Source organism: Argentina anserina, chromosome 4 (assembly GCF_933775445.1).
Source record: "Argentina anserina chromosome 4, drPotAnse1.1, whole genome shotgun sequence".
NCBI classification, from domain to species: domain Eukaryota; kingdom Viridiplantae; phylum Streptophyta; class Magnoliopsida; order Rosales; family Rosaceae; genus Argentina; species Argentina anserina.
Genome location: NC_065875.1, coordinates 19,726,097 through 19,744,149, shown reverse-complemented (window position 1 = coordinate 19,744,149; position 18,053 = coordinate 19,726,097). Strand labels below are relative to the sequence as shown.

At 38.0% G+C, this 18,053-nt stretch overlaps 1 protein-coding gene and 2 long non-coding RNA genes across 3 annotated transcripts; 2 read left to right on the top strand and 1 right to left on the bottom strand.

The window, feature by feature from the left end:
• The first annotated feature begins 530 nt into the window (after positions 1-530).
• Positions 531-3,664, top strand: LOC126789877 (uncharacterized). The gene is made up of 3 exons (XR_007671633.1): positions 531-1,157; positions 1,307-3,405; positions 3,582-3,664. It is a non-coding gene; the product is annotated as an uncharacterized LOC126789877 (long non-coding RNA).
• Positions 3,541-4,461, bottom strand: LOC126789871 (GSH-induced LITAF domain protein). Its single transcript, XM_050515939.1, has 3 exons — positions 4,134-4,461; positions 3,928-4,054; positions 3,541-3,829 (listed from the first exon to the last, which is right to left on the bottom strand). Exons 1-3 carry the CDS (start codon positions 4,373-4,375, stop codon positions 3,746-3,748), a joined length of 453 nt encoding a protein of 150 aa, XP_050371896.1. The 5' UTR covers positions 4,376-4,461; the 3' UTR covers positions 3,541-3,745.
• A 4,225-nt stretch (positions 4,462-8,686) lies between these two features.
• LOC126789878 (uncharacterized) lies at positions 8,687-9,744 on the top strand. Its single transcript, XR_007671634.1, has 3 exons — positions 8,687-8,710; positions 8,793-8,875; positions 9,506-9,744. It is a non-coding gene; the product is annotated as an uncharacterized LOC126789878 (long non-coding RNA).
• Positions 9,745-18,053: the final 8,309 nt, after the last annotated feature.

The following is an 18,053-nucleotide window of genomic DNA, read 5'->3' as shown; positions in this document are numbered from 1 at the left end:
CACATGATTGTCGCACCGATATTGTATCACCAGATTTAAGTTGTCCGCACATAAGCCAAGTCCCAAAATTGTTTCAAATATAAAACCAACACAAAGTTTTTATTTGTTGCATTAACATTGAGAAGCACCGTCTACACAAAATGACATAAAATCAATTTCCCAGGCAAATGTTATAGCCTTTGGGAATAAGCAAGAGGCAGATATGGAGATCTGAGAAATGGCAGTACTACATGTGCGGATTTGCCTTTTTTTTTTTGACAATGGAATGGTAGAGATTTTCAAGAGGTCGATAGAGAAAACACCCTATCTGATCTGAACTTTTATCATCAACTGGACCAGACTGACCCATCATGGAACATGGGCGACCTACCTCCTTCATGGAATTCAAAAATCCCCGAGAATATATTCCACGACAACAACTTTCATGATTGGATTATACATCTGTTTAACAATCTCGTTCACACGGACATTAGCTGACCGTAAAATTCATGCTTAATCACCATTGGATGTAAATCCAAGAGTGAGGAGAATCTTTTTAAAATTGAGTTATTTTGTTTTCAACCCTTGGTTTTACATCAAATGGTGGTTGAGCATGAATTTCACGATCAGTGGCTGACCGTGTGAACGAGACTGATCAATTGAATCGCAGTACTCACTCTCAGCAGATAATGGGGAAGAATACCAAATCCTTAAGCCTTTTAGTGTGATGTGATGAATCTTAGGGAAAATGCTAGAAGCTCATTGGCTATAAATAGAGCCTCAGGACTTAGAAACTTGCAGTGGAGGGAGTGAGATCAGTTATAGTAGTAGTATAGTACTACTGAGAAAGGTTCCTGCTGGTTTCATATCCCTTGTAGTTTTATAATACGGAAGAAAGGTCCTACATGAGGATACAGAGCTTGTTTTGTAGCCAAGGATGACTTGCCTGCAGCCTCCCAAGGGGTCTCGACGTATTTATATACGATACCAACGTAGCAAAATTGAGATAAAAATAGAGAACAAATTGGTATCAGAAGCGATCCTTATGTGGTATACAGGCAAGTCTCCTTGGTTATCATGACAGGCTCTTCTCTCTCATGCTGGACCTATTCTTCCATGGCTTGAGAGCAACAACCGCCCCCCGTCGAGATAAGTTTCTAAATCAACTCGCAGAACAGGTACATTTTCAGGTTTTAATTGTTGATATTTCTGAGCGTTAAGTTTAGTGAAGAGTGATATAGGAATAGGATGCTTCTTTGTTAACTATTGTACATTTTGTGTCATTCCATCAAGTGGCTAAACTATATATATCTTTGTTGCATTACAGCAGCCATGCAGGAATTTGAACATGGGAATTGTCATCCCCACTCTTCCAGATGAATCGCAGAAGCAATGTGGTAGATATATTTATATGGTCTGGTTGCCTCTTATTATAAAACAAAGTTAGTATACGATCCGACCGGTGAAGTTGGACAGTTTTTGTTCTACTCTAACTATAAATTCCATAGCAGTGCTTGCCCTCTTATACAACAGAGCATTACCGATACTGTGGGATGAGGCGAGGACCAGAACTCCAGAAGATGAGGTATGAGGTAGACGTCTACTCGCGCCTCAACAACAGGTGGTGGCCATGAAGAGTTGGCTACAGGTTTACTATAAGCAAGCTTAAACAGCAGGGTTTCGTCAATTTAAATGTGATTAGCATCTGTGATTAAGATGCAGAGATGTGTTTGATTCCGTCATGATCAGATCGCACGCTCGTAAGAACGTGACGCATCAATCACCAGAATCAGCAAAATATTGCAGTACCACATTCCCGAATGCAGTATTCGGTGTTATGTGGCTATGAGGGCTTCGAGTGCATCTTTTTTATCAATGAGCAAATTAGACGGTTTCATACCCTCTAGTGTAACAAATACAGTGGTATCAGTCATCACAATCACGATCAGGCAGATCAGCCAACAAACGCTAAATCCGAACAGTCCCAAAAGCCATATCCCTAATTTTCAAAGGATAATGTACAACCTAGACTGGTAGGAGAATTGCTGTTTTCAATTAGTCCTGATCGATTCATCCTACTGCACCATTTGTGAAATCTAAGCATTTCAAAGTTTCAAGTACCGCGCAGGGTGATAGATTCGTTCGCACAAGCAGAAGAAACGCACAACCGTGGTGCTATTGGATAGCAGACCACAAAGGACAGATTTAAGATAGAACTGAAGTGCTTACAGGGTATCCATGTTTTTCATTAGTAATCTGATGACTATGCTTTGGAACCAATCAAAACCCTCAAACAACTAAGGTGCTTACTGACTATGGTAAAACTGCATGCGTTTTAAAAGCGAAAGGTTTTTATTTTTTCTATGATACGGTCTAGTCGCCTGTTAGTACATAAACAATGTGTCTAACTTGTAAAGTTGGATAGTTTTTGTTCTACTCTAAATCCATAGTAGTGCTTGCCCTGAAACTAACCTCAAAGTCCAATTGCCGCAGGTAAACGATCATGTTACCCAGACACCAGAGCATTTATCAATAGTGTGATGAGGTGAGGAAGGACAAGAAGATGGGCTATGAGGTAAAAGGCAAAGCCTTAACAAGGATAGTTGTTGCATGGTCATGAAGAGTGGACTACAGAATTAGAATAAGCAAAGTGAAGGGTTCCAGCCATTCTAATGTAACAAAAAAAACAAACTAGCAACTTATATTAATATGCAGAACTGTGTTTGATTCCGCTATGATCACAAATCATACTCATGTAAGGGATCATGACATTTGAATCATCACAATCAGCAACATATCATTATTCTACAACAATCCCAAATCCAATGTTAGTTGGTTATGAGGACTTCGACTACATATATTGATATATACAAATGAGCTAAGACAGTTTCATCCCCTCTAATGTAACACAAGTAGAAGTGGTATCGGTCATCAAATTACAGGTATGTTCAATTCTGTTATGCTCAATCTTACTCATGTAAGAGATTAAGAGAACATGGCACCATCACCATCAACCACAAACTATTACACTATCCCCAGCAGTTCAAATGCAATTTTGTAAGGATAGTGTATAACCTAGACTGGTATCTACTCTATCAGTCCTCATGAAATTATTCTACAGAATTTTAGACCATTTGTGAAATCTAAGAGTTTCAAATTTTTAAAGTACCAAGCAGGGCGATACAATCATCTGTACAAGCATAAGAACAGAATGACCACGCTGCTATTAGATAGAAGACCTTAAAGCAATGATTCTAGGCTATAAGAGTACTAAAGTGCTAAAAGGCTATCCGTGTTTTGATCAGTAGTCAGATGACCAAACTTTGGAACCTTAAATGACCAACTAAAATCCTCCAACAGATAGGGTGCTCAGTGACAGTGGAACATTGCATGCGTTTTATTCTAATTGAAATTATCAATCTATAGGTCTACACAGCATTATCCAGTTACCATTTCAACATTCAAACTCCAAATATGTATACGTCACATTCTAATTGAAATTATCAATCTATAGGTCTACACAGCATTATCCAGTTACCATTTCAACATTCAAACTCCAAATATGTATACGTCACATTCTAATTGAAATTATCAATCTATAGGTCTACACAGCATTATCCAGTTACCATTTCAACATTCAAACTCCAAATATGTATACGTCACATTAAAAAACATTTACAAGACAATCTAGAAATATGGAACGAGGCACAGCACGGTGACAATGTGAGCAAGAAGAAGAAGAAGAAGAAGGAGGAAAACAAACTTATCAAGCAGGCACTGCAAAACTGGCTTCTGTCCAGTTAGGAGGGTCCATCACAATACAAGGATCAGACTTCTCAAAATCAGCAACCTAAAAACAAAACAAAACACAACTCATCAATGATCAATCTTCAAATTCTAACTGAACAAAGAAAACTGAGTTCGAGAGACAAGCCACAAGTCACAAACCTTCTGGTGGCAGTGAGAACAGTAATGGTACTTATGCCATAGGCAGTCCATGGAAGGCAAAAGAAAGCAGAACCCACAACCACAAAACACCAAACACCCCACAACAGATGCCTGGCTCGGCTTTGATCTGCATATTTTTATTGCATCAGAAAACAAATTCCGAGTTTCCAACCAACGTAATCAGTTACGAGGAACCCGGAATTTACCTGACGGTAGTGAGTCCGGTATCGCCACAGTAAACGCAGTTGATAGGAGCCGGTGTGTCTCTGTAGATGGTCTGTCGAAGCGGAACTCCTTTAGGGTCGCCGTAAATGGCGTTGGGTGGGACCATGCCGGCCTGGTAGGGATTCTCGTTGACATAGTAAGGGACTCCCAGCACGGGCTCTCCCATCACCGGCGGTTGCTGCTGCGGCGGAAGCTTCGACATCTCTTCTTGATGCTCTTGCATCTTCTTGGGGAATTATGGAGCGATCGTAAGTGGGATTTGGGAGAATGAGAGGATTGAGGTGAATTGGATTGGGAGATTGGGTTGTATATGTATAAGGGATTTGATGACTTTTCACCTTCTAGAGATTCTAGTGTCCGCGATGGTTTCTATGAATTTTCCCCAGGTTTTTCTGTTTACGCGGCGACGTCGCTTTCCATGAATTTGGGCTTTGTTGCTTGATATGGAAGGTTGGGTTGTGTTTGGCCAGGGTCAGTCTTTCTTTATACAGCAATTGTCCATATGTCAGGTTTTCGTGGAAGGAACAAGATTTGTACATTTGTTCTTGGTTCCTCTTTGGTATTCCTAGCGCATTAGATAGCTCCATCAACATCTCTTTTTCGATCTATTTCATAGCTAACAACCATTGTTCACCACGTTTACAATTGAAGCAAAAAAAAAAAAATTAAGAATAAGAGATCTCAATCGCGCGCACTCCTTTGCCAGTAAACAAACTCGTCTCCTACGAGCTAATAGATCTAGATTAGCTATTAGCATGTCACGCAATTGTAGTACAAACACGTCCGAACCTCCTCACAAAAGACTTTTGAGAGAGAAATATTCACACATGAGCTTATCCATAGCCGAAACACATCAAACACCTCCAAGCCCTGATCAAGTCTTGACTCCCATTTAGCCCAAGATTGTCTTTAGGCCCAGAGGCCCAATCCCAGGAACATGGAGCCGCAATAGCCTCTCTCACCCGACCACCCTTGTTGTTGAGTCAGGTGGTTTGCCGGTCGCCCAGCATGCCATCGTGATCACAACTAGATCTCCACAAGAACGACCACCTCCACCCGTACATAAGGCATTTTCGTCGTCGATACCAAATCGATTCATAGCCGATCTAAAATCAACCTCAAGCCATGCAATTTCTATCACGATAATAATTACACAAATAAGATTTGCATAGTATTTACAGATTTTGGTAAAAATAAATTATTGCGATTAAAAACACAACGTACACGACATACTAAGGTTAAGAAGATTAGCTTATTGCCAACAACGTAAACGATTTTGACGCTTTAAACTCTCTATATAAACAAAACTTGTCATGAATTTTGTTTTTCTTATTATATAGAAACACCAAATCTCGCTGACACTGGTCACTGTAGTTACTACTTTTGTTCATGTATCAATAAAAGTGTGAGGTCTTACACAGTTGCGGATCTAGGAGAAAATTCTCATCTACGCTAATTATGAGTCACTAATAAGATTTTTTTTCAATGTTGTTTCCAAGATTTTTCTTTTTAATTGCTCTTAAAATGATAAATTTAAACTCAAACAGCACATATATATAGTGCTCTCATTTAACCCAATGTTCTTAAGAGGAAGATAAAAGTAGGAAAATGAAAAATAGAAGGAAAGTAGGAAATAGAGTGATAGAAAATAGAAAAAATGAATTTTAATGGAAAATATAAAAAACAAAGATGAATGTGGAAAGAGGAAAAAGAAAAAGAGAGGAAGACTATGGGATATGAATGACTCCAACTGCGGTCGTAATGGACTATAAAGTCAAACTTTTGTAGTTAGGTCAACTCAACTAACTCGGCATTCATATTTAGGAACGCATGAAAATTTCAAGTTCTTTGAATTTTTGCCTGTGCTTGAGCCTTCCAAGTGGATCCGCCACTGGTTTTACGTATGTTAGATTTTCATGATATTTGCTCGTAATTCTTTGTTATTTCGGTTGATTCAGATTGCCAAACTAGGAATGTTAAATTTCAAATAGCCATAAAGAATAATGCATGTCAAATGGCGTAAAGAGTACATCTATGGTTCTATATTTTAAGAGGGGAGCAGTCTTGATGCCGTGCAAGAAGCTTTATTGAGTTTCCGTTCCCATAAACACGAATATTGACGAAGACGAATAACTAAACTATTATAAGAGAAACTACGATAGTCTAATACTGATCGATCAGAATATGCAGCAAGATCGATATGAGGGCACGCTCAGCTCCACTAACTAAGCACAGCACTAGATTTATGGGTTATGTTTCCTTTCCCTAATTCCCAGCTAATTCTTGTGCAGAGAAGAATGAATTGGAAGTCTCGCTCTTGCTCAAACAGTCAAACATACCCTGCTGCTGTGACATCCGGCCATCTGCTCCATTTCTTAATTCTTTTCTCTCAAAGTTGCAAGTATAAACAATTAGATTTCCCCGTACTTAGAGCATTGCTTAATTAATAAACCAGAGCATGCAATGCTTAATTAACTAGTTGGCTAAGTTTCTTTCTGAGAGAGCCAACATATGTATCCAGATATAACGTGGTGTTGCAGAGAGTGTGTAGTACTGTTTGATTGACTGAGAGGCCATGAATGAGTTGTTATGCTTCAAAAATTGAAGTAGAAGGAATACTTCCTTTCCATGTTTGACCATGAATACGTACATGTAACATGCAGGCATGTACGACAATGGACAAACAGTGGTACCGGTGAGTTTCTGTTTGCTTTTGGCCACTGTGTTCAAGAAAAATGACATTCAACAACATCATAATAACAACATGCTTAAAATCAACGTTGTTAATTACTATAATCTACAACATGCAAAATTTGTGCGTTGTTGAAACACTTATATCACAACATGCGTCATTGACATGTTATCAAATCAATATTCGACAATGTATTATGCGTGTTGTTATTTTTAAGTTATCGAATGTATATATCGACAACAAGCGGAAATGAATGTTGTTGAATAGTGTTAAAATAACAACATGCGGCACGTTGTCGTATAATCTTAAAATTTTTGAGACAAACAATAGTAAAAGTACATTGTTAAAAATTTTTAAAATAACAACTCACAATGGATCGTCATATTATTTCAAAAATTTAAGATACTAAAAAGCCAAAAGAAAAATATGTATAAGTATCTAGACATACAAAATTCTCTCTCCCGTGCGCCAAGGAAGTCCCTTTTTTAGTCATCTCAACATACCAAACTACCCCTCCTCTCCCTCCAAATATCCCTCTAGGAATATCCTAGATCCTCAGCCCCCAACCGTAATTCCACACGACCCAAGTGGGCCCGCCGGCCCAATCCATCACTACTGCAAGTATCGCCGCTTGCGCACCAAGAAAAAGCCGAAATATAAACAGACCCCAACACTCATCCAGTGTTCTATTTCTTCATCCATTTTGTCGGTACCGAGAAATCTCATCTTCAACAAAAATGGGCTGGAAGTTCTTCGTTGGCGGCAACTGGAAATGCGTAAGTCTCTTATCCGATCTATGTTTCTCTCTCCTCTATTTTGAGCTGTGCGAATCTGATTCTGATCGCAAAACTGTAGTATTTAACCGATCAGCTTAGCCGATCTTTAGTTTTTGGTAACTGATTTGTTATTAGGTTTGGGTTTCAATTTCACGTGATTTGTGCGATTATAGTGTTTTAAGGATTGAAATCCTCAATTTTGTTTCATCTCAACTGTCAATTTCGTTTTTGATTTCGAATCCCTAATTTCTTCATCTCAGCCTTCATTTGTTTCGTTTCTCTTACAGGTTCCGAAGAAGAGCTTTGAACTGTTTCCTTCAATCTATGAAAATGTACAAGTCGAGACCTCCAAGCACTCCATTGCGATGTAGAGGTCACCGAGATCACGATCGATTTGGAGCTGCCAGGAATTGTTAACGGCATGGTGGAGTTTGAAGAGAATGAGAGTGTGATTACTGGTGAACTCGGTTATTACACTAAGCGGTAGGGTCTCTGTTGCAGTGTTAATACTGGTATACTTGTTTTGCTTTGATAAAATTGTGGAGATTAAGATTTGTTCTGCATAAAAAACACTATTAAAGGACGTTTCGATTGTATTTCTATGAAATTTATGTACAGTTTATGTTAAAATGAGTGTTTAAGTGGTACGAGTTTGCTATAGGATTGTACACGGCATCTAATTTGTTGTTTATGAGAGTTAAAATATGAAACCATATGTATACAGTTGGGGACTTTGTACTTGAATGATCGGAAAATAAACAATGTAGCCTTATTTCAATGGTATCTGTATGCAATTAATTCGACAAAAGTATGTTTTAGTTAGCAGAGTAGTTTTATGTTTTAGTATTCTTAGTTCATAGTGTCTTCTTGTGTGTTTTTGTTACTTAAAATATGTATCGTTCCGTATTCAAGGTGGTTACTGATGGCCCTTGTTAATTATTTGGAGTTGATATTTCTATTGAGGTTCCATAAATATAATCAGTCAGGTTGCCTATCTGTTTGTTGATATGTGATTAAACTTTTCTTCTAATAAGTCATTTATGCAATGCAGCACAATGCCGAACTGGAAGCTGTTGAACTTTTAATGGAGGTAAATCCAAATATTAATCTGCTAAAATTCATTGTTTGCCAGTCTTTTTTTTTGTTGGGACTGATAGTTTGCCCAATGCCAGGTTGAAGACCTTGATCTGTTAGTTGAGCATGTTGATAAGACAAATTTTAAGAGGACTTGTCTCTACCTCACCAATTCAGCAAGGTAAGTAGACTGTGGCCATGATTCAGACTTTACCCAATCTACCTCACCTATTAAAACTGGAAGGAGTTAATGTCAATGAGTCACTGTGCTACTTTGTATCTTAACGCATATACCAGATGATATGTTAGTTTTGGATATTGCTTTTATGATATATCTGAAATTTGAAGAATATCCAAATGCTCTGCAGATTGCTCTTTTCCTTGATGATAAGGAAGTCTGTGCATTTTATTAACTTAACTAGCATGTGTTATGTGGGTAAGAACATTGAAAGAAGAGTATCACAAGTTTTTATAATATGTCTTGACAATTTTACGTGTGTTTGCTGTATGTATGAGGCTATCAATATGTTCTATGAGGCTATGACTGTGAAAGGCACAATTTTATAGTTCAGGTAATTTATGATATGGTTTGGAACTTGGATTGTCTATACATATGATTGTTTGAGAGGACTTAGAAGAAACATATAGAATATTGAGGTTCTTTATGCTTACTTGAATTTAACTCATTTACGTTGTAGATCATCATTGCTATTTGTTTGGTCGACTCAGATTTTTGCTCCACATTTCCCCCATCTTCTTGGTTCTCATGTTCCTCAGTGCATGTAATTAATATTCTTTTCACTGTCCACAGAAATACCATAAAGTGTATTAGAGCACATGGTTCCATGAATTCCAGTCTTCCACCATCCCTATCCCCATCACTACCACCACTAGCTTGAAGTAATAAATTCTGTCAAACCAGTTGAAACGACACCTGTAAGGCCAGTAAGGAAGATTCAACCAAGGCGCCGGAGAGATAGGAGGACCCGGTAGTGTTTATTTGTTTGTGTTTATTTTGTTCTAATGTTTTATCAAGGATGATGTATGAGATATGAGACATATATATATTTCCTATGTTTAAAGTGTGTGCTCATATTTGATGCAATTGTGATTAAGTCATAGTGAATGTATGTGGAATTAGTTACAGGAAAGAAGATCCTAGCAAATTGGGTATAAATTGTGTATATTAAAATGTTATGACAACACATTCAGTAATATAACAACATTCAGGACTAGTAGTTGAAAACTTACAACAACATGCAAGTTGCTTGTGAAAAAGTACAACTCACAAGATGTATGTTGTTGAAAACGTACAACAACATGCATAACTTGTTAAAAAGTACAACTCGCAAGGTGCATGTTGTTTTAAACTTACAACAACATGCAATATGTGTTGTAAAAAAGCACAACGTACATTTTGTTTGTTATTGAAAGATTACGACAACAAGCAATGTGCGTTGTTAAAATAATATAACAATGTGCAAGTTGTGTTGTTAAAAGTTTTAGACTTTTAACGACTTCTGCATCTACAACATGCACTGAACGTTGTTAATAACTTTTGACAACATACATTGCATGTTGTTAAATGTTTTTTGTGGTGTAGACGTCCCATCATACTCTAATAATTCAAGAGTATTCATTGCATCAGAGTATCCGACTAGAACAATATCTTCTCTGTTATTCATTATAATAAGTAAAAATGAGAAATATAAGGTGAGAGTATGTTAGTATGAAATAAAATAATTCATGATTTCAATAATGTGTCGGCTAAATTAATCGTTTCTGTGTGCACATGATCGACCGTATAACAACACGTTAATGACTCGATGAAATGCTAGAATAATAAAAAAGGTGTTCATCACATCAATTGAAAATAACTTACGATATCACTCTATGGAGACAATAAGAGTGTTATCAAAAGTTAATACCCTTTTTTGTACTTTGCGTTCCATTTGGAACATGAACTTCATTTTAAGTGGATGAAAATCATGAATAGAGAGTGGTTATTCCATACAATTATTGGAAGATGCTGAGATGATTAATGTTGGTACTTGGTACATTGTCAAATTTTGTATCACTATATAGTATAACGATTTGGAAAATGACACAACATTAAGAACGGACTGAAGAAAAGATCGGTGAATGCAATGGTAAAACGGAATGAAGTTGAATTTCGGATTCCCATTGTGATGATGATGGTGATGATCATGATGGACGAGAATCCGTGATGGAATTTCTGAAATCGCACAGCAAGACAAACACTGTGGAACAGCCCAAGGACACAGCTGCTTTGTTGCTAGCAGCAGAGGGAATATTAATGCAGAGACCAGACCATAGAAGAAAACTCTATTTAAATTGTTCAATTTCAAATAGATAGAGATAGAGATAGAGATAGATGGATGTCAGGAGAGGGAGGAGGAGTGTCAGGACTAGTCTGGTAAAAGTAGTACATGAGGGAATAGATTCCCACAATCCGGAAGAGTCCGACAACAAGTCCGACCAATTCCCCGAACCCCATAGCTCGTGAGAGTGAAGTAAATTCCACATTAACCAAACTCAGATTCACCATCGGTCCCCTAGCTAGGTTAGCTTCCTTCTTCCTCCTCTGTAACTGTGAAACCTGCATGGCGATGGCTTATTTACTTGGCCTGTTAATTCCTAATATTGATCACCTACACCCTCCGCCGCTGACGACGGATCGCAGCCACCAACGGGCGGGAATGCAGCTCCCCCCGATGCATTTGCTCTCTGTCACTGTTTGCTCGTCCCTCGTTCTCTTTCTTTATTAGTCGGACTTTCTTTCTTTGCATCCATTTTCAATTCAATTTCTTGAAAATAAAATATATCAAATTGATCATCTCCCGTTAGAATATTATAACGATTCAACATTCCCTCTTCCCCGACCAAGAATCGAAACATTAATGAACGTTCTGATCTGCAACAGTCCCTGAACTCATGTGATAAGGACAGTTTGATCCCTGACCTTTAAAAAGAATAAAAGAGATCCCTGAACTCTTATTCTGATATCAATAAGATACTTCTGTTAAAACTTTTGGAATATTCCGTTAAAATATTCTTTTAACTGTTAATTTTGTCATTTTATTAAAATTTTGACGGAGCATGATGGACTTAATTCTTAAAATTTATTTTTCTAAGCAGTTTACTAATCTTTAAATCTACCCTCTATACTCAAAGGTGAACAGTTATTTTATCATCATAGCAATTATCATAGCTTCTAGACTTAGGCTTTTAGCATTTGCTAAATTGTCTTTAAAAGAAATGCAACAAGAAAAAAATATAAAAAACTAATAAGAAATAGAAAGAACCTTCCAAGAAATACAAAAAATTATTGGGATATTATCTACAGAATACAGCGTAGAATCTACGCATCCTAAGAAAATATCGAAGTTCTTCAAGAAATTTTTGAAGAATATCAGAAATCTCTTCACATTTTGAGCATCGGTTAGATTCGCCCTAGCTGGTATCAGAGCTTGTTTCGCTCAGAAACAAGTGAAGATCAGGCTTATGCCACAAAATTCGCTCCTTTTATCCAATAAAAAAGAAGTCAGACCTAAAAATTACCAGTTTTTTTGTACTGAAAAAAGCTACTGATAAGTGGCAAGTGTGCTTCATTCAAAACATATTCAAAAAAGCCAATACTCCATAGAATACGTTTGTAGAATATTAAATATCCTATACGACGAACATATTGATCTCCAAAAGGAGATTGGAGTAGCAGATATTAATCCGTTAAGACCTAGCCTGATTGAATTTCTAGATTATCTATATAGAGAAAAAGACAATAACAAAGTTGCAGAACAACTCGAAAAGTTTAATCTTCGATTAGATCTAACTCAAAGAAATAAATTTCAAACTAACAAATAACAAAATGACAAAATTAACAGAAAAAAAGAATATTTTAACGGAATATTCTAAAAGTTTTAACATAAGTACCTTATTGATATCAGAATAAGAGTTCAAGGATCTCTTTGATCCTTTTTAAATGTCAAGGATCAAAATGTCCTTACCACATGAATTCAGGGACTATTGGTGAATTTTCCTCTAAATTTAAACACATTTAAATCCTACTTAGTGTTTCAGGATGAAAAAATGTATATTATTGAATGATATGTGGACCTATATATATAGGCATTACATCACCTGAATCCCGCAGGATTCGGAGTCCTAATCTATTACAGATATGCAAATCTATCTCTAACAGGAAACCTAATAGGGCTAAGACACACACAAGGGTAGAATAATAATTCTCCCGGAACACTCTCCCTTGTGTCGCATGCCTAGGTTGTATGGTGCACACATCGTTGCCTCGGTAAAAACCTTGTCAAGCAAAATAAAAATCTCTTGGGTAAAAACAAAAGCTTGATCGAAGGAAAAAAGAGCACAACGCACCATCTACATTTGATAGCATCATGTGAGGTAGACTCCCCCTGAAGTCTACGAAACAACTCCCCCTGATTAGTGCCATAATCGTGGAGTACAAAGAACAACGTATACAACGTTCATTACATGCTTCTCAAACGTACTCTTGGGCCAATGATTAATCATTAATCTAGCCACACATCCTTAGATCATACATGCCATACTTAGCTAAACTTAGATATTAGGAAACAAGATTGCATAACAACTCAAAACAAGAGTTTGCAATGAAAATCAGATTCTCGGGTATAATGACCTTCACTCACTTAAACGGCCATAACTTCTTCGTCTAAATAGGTATTAGTGAATTGTAAAATGTTCTGGAAAGTAGACACCCGTGGCTTTCAAGTGACATAAAGCTCACAACCTAATTCGATCGGAGCAGTTCACAGTGCTCTGTCGAAGTTGACTGACTTGAAAATTTCTGGACAGAACTGTCCTATTTTGCTAAAATGGCCATAACTCACTTAATATGATAGCTATGAACAAATGGTTGGTGTTCCTGGAAAGTAGACACATAGACATTTCCAACGGTACTAATTTCACCATATTTCATCGAGCAAGCTGTCATGTAGGTCTCGTTGAGTTGACCTACAAAACTGGACAAATTCTGATTTGTCACATGAAATGTATCTTTCACAAAGAAATGGGGGAATAGACCAATGAATGACTGATTTTGGTCCAAAACGGAACCGTACGCATCATTTACGCTACTAGTGTCGACTGCGACACCAAGGCGTACGTTGATGTTGCTGGAGCTGCTAGTAGCGTTGGTGTGGATAGGATTTATATTGGTCGACTAAGTGTATAACTAAACTCATGTCAAGGGAGCAATGCAAGTCTAATGAAAATGCATAGGCGCATAGTTAATCACGTCATAATGAAAGTAATAGTGTCCCAAAAATACTTACATATATGAATCTATAGCTCATTGAATCTCTTCATCATCTTTACTTAGACGAAATAGAGAATCAAGAATTAGCTTTCATATGAACACATATGGGGTATAAGTTTTTACAATTGATTGTACTACGTGCTCTCGAACGTCGCAATCTGATTACATAAGCTCTTCATGGTCTGGAGGCATTTAAAGTCCCTCGGGCAATCTCATATATGCGTCAAGATCCCTTTACAGATATGCAATGACCACTATCATATGCTGCAAATTAGTTTTCATGAACACTACTACTGATCAAGTAGCGGAAAACAATTATGTCCATAACGAGAAAATATAACTCATCGTAATCAATACTAGGATAATGAGACAATCTTTGCACCATAACTTATGTAATATTATTGAAATTATTAATGTGTTCAATCATAGAAATACGTTATTGCATTACTTCATCTTTCTCATTACACTTACGAACAACGACCAACATTACAAGTCTAGTTCAGCATGTATTGATTCTTTCCACTTCGGTCAAGTTGCTCATCGTTGATACTTTACAATGGAATAAGAGCATAAACAAATACATCATCAATCATGGGAGATCAATCCATTAAACACACTTGCGCGTTGTATACGATCAATTCGTCAGATTTCTATTCTTCTCTAACATCAACAAAAAGAGTCTATAACGTCCCACAAAAACTTAGTTGATACACATGTTTAGAGAATATCTCTTGATGATGGGCGAAATACTTGTGCCTACGCACCTCGCTTATTTCTGTTTTAATTACAGAGAATAATAGTCTCCCCCTCATCTAGGTAGGATCCAAGACCGAAGCTATGACCCTTACTAGTCCATCTTTGCGTTTGCCGCCCTTGTTTTGTGGTGCAATACCACAGGCGCCGACAACACCATAACGTACGATGGTGCCATCGTTGGTTTCCTTCCCACTGTCAAGGATGGTACTAACGGTGCTAGGACCAGGTTATATGAAATTCTCCCATATTCTGAGAGTTCCAACCTTACCGGCACATCACAACATTTATGTGCGATCTTGTCACTTTCGCAATATCAGTAAAGTCATTTAGCATCGAATCTTTGACTTTTTGGAGGTCGATAATGCGTTGCACGTATTGCTTACTCAGAGCAGTGCGGGATCTTAATGAGACATAGTGCCACACCACGTCAATTCCTGGAGTTAAAACCGGAATTGGAGCATTCCGTATCTCCCCCTAACGACGGGAAGTATGTCTCATCAAAATGACTGTCTACTAAAATCACAGGATAGAGATTCACGGTTGTAGATTGGAAATAGTGGACAAATGTTGGTGATTCATAATTCATAACTAACCAAAATAATTAATCGTTTCAAGTAGACCCATTGAGATAACTACAATAGAGGCACATAAACAACTTAACCAAATATGCGTTAGTGAAAAGAACGTTGAGATCGTATCCAATGACCATCTATTATGCACTAAATGCTTGGTGAGTTGTGGGTTTGAAACGAATAAGTGTCGCTACATGCAACATCATTACATATCCCCATGCAAAATTTGGCAGGTTAGTAACCATAACCAAGTCCGAGCTCTGCTAGATCGTGCAGGGAATGAACATGAGGAATAATATGTTCAACGACGATCGTAGTAGATATGCAACACGAAATCATCAAAGTCGTGGAGGTGAACTCTCCAACAGTATCCAATTCAATATATTTGAGAGGATGAGAAGGGTTGTGAGCCCTTAGCATGATGATTATAGCTAAAAACTTTAGCAAATGCAGCGTTTTTTGTGGATAACAAAGCGACGTGTGACCAACGCGTCGATGCTCTTAACCTATACCATAAAAATACCAAAAAATGTCCGCATTCGGTTGGATAAGGTCCACTAATGTAACCTTAAATACTTTATAAGAATGGAATGTTCTCGGATAGAGCCTTATCAAATAAACGACTTCCTTGAAATCTAGCAAAATTACAAGCTTTGCAAAATGAGCGATGGGCATCAAAGATTCTCATGGAGTCATTAGAAAACACGAGAGGTATCACAAGCTCCTGTGAAAAAGGGGATGCCGTCACCGATAGCCTGAATGCCATGTAGCCGCCGATAGGGGCAAGCTCGGCCTCACCGTGCATGGCACGGATAGGCACGGCCTCACCGTGTGGAGCACGGTTGAGGTGATCCTCCAATCGCTTCGTGAACATGAAAAATAGATGATCGTGTGAATTTCAAAGAACTCGAATCATCATATCTCGTTCAAAATGACCAAAAAATGATCATGTCAAAACCGAGGAGACAAAAAAACCGAACCCATGATTCAAAGAATCTTGAGTTACATAAAGCTACTGCTGCAAGCAAGCAAATGTATGTCCACAGGCTAACAAAGCTACTGTCTAAGCTTGAAAAAGCTACTGTCAATGAAATCTGACGGATTTATTCCTCTTCATTCTTAACACAAATATCAAGATGAAAATTCATCATTGGCATGTAGAGCCTCAACTGCTCCAATACCATGTTTTTCTAACTCTTAAGTTGAAGAATGTAGTTCTATTGCCATTTGATACACTCGATGGGATTGCACATTTGTTCAAATCCCCCCTCTTACAAAATCCTACGGCATATTGTCTAGAGAAGTTCACCGCGTCGTTAACTCTCTTAATTTTATTTTGAGCATGTCCCGCCGTGAAATCGAGTGTCTTACTAATTGCGTAACTACCCACACTATCCTACGGTGGAAAACTATCCATTTGGTGCGGGTGGTCACCAATAATAATAAAATCGTTTGAGCTATGAAACGACTTGGAGAAAACCAGAAAATTAACCGAAAAACCATGTCAAAATAACTCAAAACGGGTGAAATTTGGACTGGAAAATGTGGCAGTAAAAACTGCAGGAAATATGCCGGAAAAATGACGAGAAACGATGAAAAAATCGTCGAAAATGCGACAGAACCGGCGGCGCCGATTGCCAGAAACCGGCCGGCGGCTGTCGGAGCTAGCCGGCAAGGAGGCGGGGGCTGCTGTCCGACAGGGGACGCCGGCAGGAACAGGATGGTGGCGCCGAAAACGCCGGCAAGTCGCCGGAAGGCGGCCAAAACGCTGGTAAAAATGCGGAAAACGTTCCGGAAACACCGGACCCATAACCGGGAAGAACGATGTCAATTTTGACGTTCCGAGGTTCGTTTTCCAAATTTCAAGGTCCAAAATCATAATGTAGTGCTACTGGGGTCCTATGTAACCCAAAAGCGGTGAATTTAAAAACCACGTGAGTTGCAAACGTTGACCATGCATGCTAAGCCAAGGCAAATAAAATTCTCACGAGTCCAAGAAAGACGAGAATTTTTATAGAATATGCCAATATTTAATACAACACAACCAAACTTCCAATTCCAATAGACGACTTAAGCTAAAGTCGAACAAGAAACATGGCAATGCCAACGTCATACTTGAAAAATAGTAAGCAGAAAACATAGTCAAAATAGATTGACTAATCAAAAGTCCGTAGCAACAAAATCTTGCATATCGGATCGGGCGGAGCCTTAGCCTGAGGCTCAAAAATGTTTGCTTACTTGAGAATGGAAGAATGTTACTTTTCCATCTCCAAAATTCCCTCAAGAAATAGATACAGGTGCCAAAAAGGGCATGCGTTTCTTGGATGTGGAGTATGCATCAAGGTCAACTATGATAATACAACGTCATAGACGTTCATTAAATCACTTTAACTGTGTCCCATAGAATTCTTTATTTTTGGGATCTTTTGTCAGCAAATAGTGCTGCATCAGAGTAATGAATCAACTCAAATAAATGAGTACGTAGACCTTGGGATTATCGTTTATAGGCATGAGTTTAAGAAAACTCAAACATTCAAATAACAGTCGCGATGGCGACGCATCCATAAGAAACGAGGGTTGGATAGGTTTCGAATAATCGAAATATTCAAGTATGTAACCGGAATTAGAAGGGTTCTGATGTATATGGTCACAAAATAATCGATGCATATCGGCGATTCTCATGATCGCACCCAAAACAG

Coding starts and splice junctions, on each gene's coding strand:
- LOC126789871 (XM_050515939.1), bottom strand. CDS start 4,375: ATGCAAGAGCATCAAGAAGAGATGTCGAAGCTTCCGCCGCAGCAGCAA. Junction 4,055..4,133: donor ACCGGACTCACTACCGTCAG/GTAAATTCCGGG, acceptor AAAAATATGCAG/ATCAAAGCCGAGCCAGGCAT. Junction 3,830..3,927: donor GTTCTCACTGCCACCAGAAG/GTTTGTGACTTG, acceptor TTTTGTTTTTAG/GTTGCTGATTTTGAGAAGTC.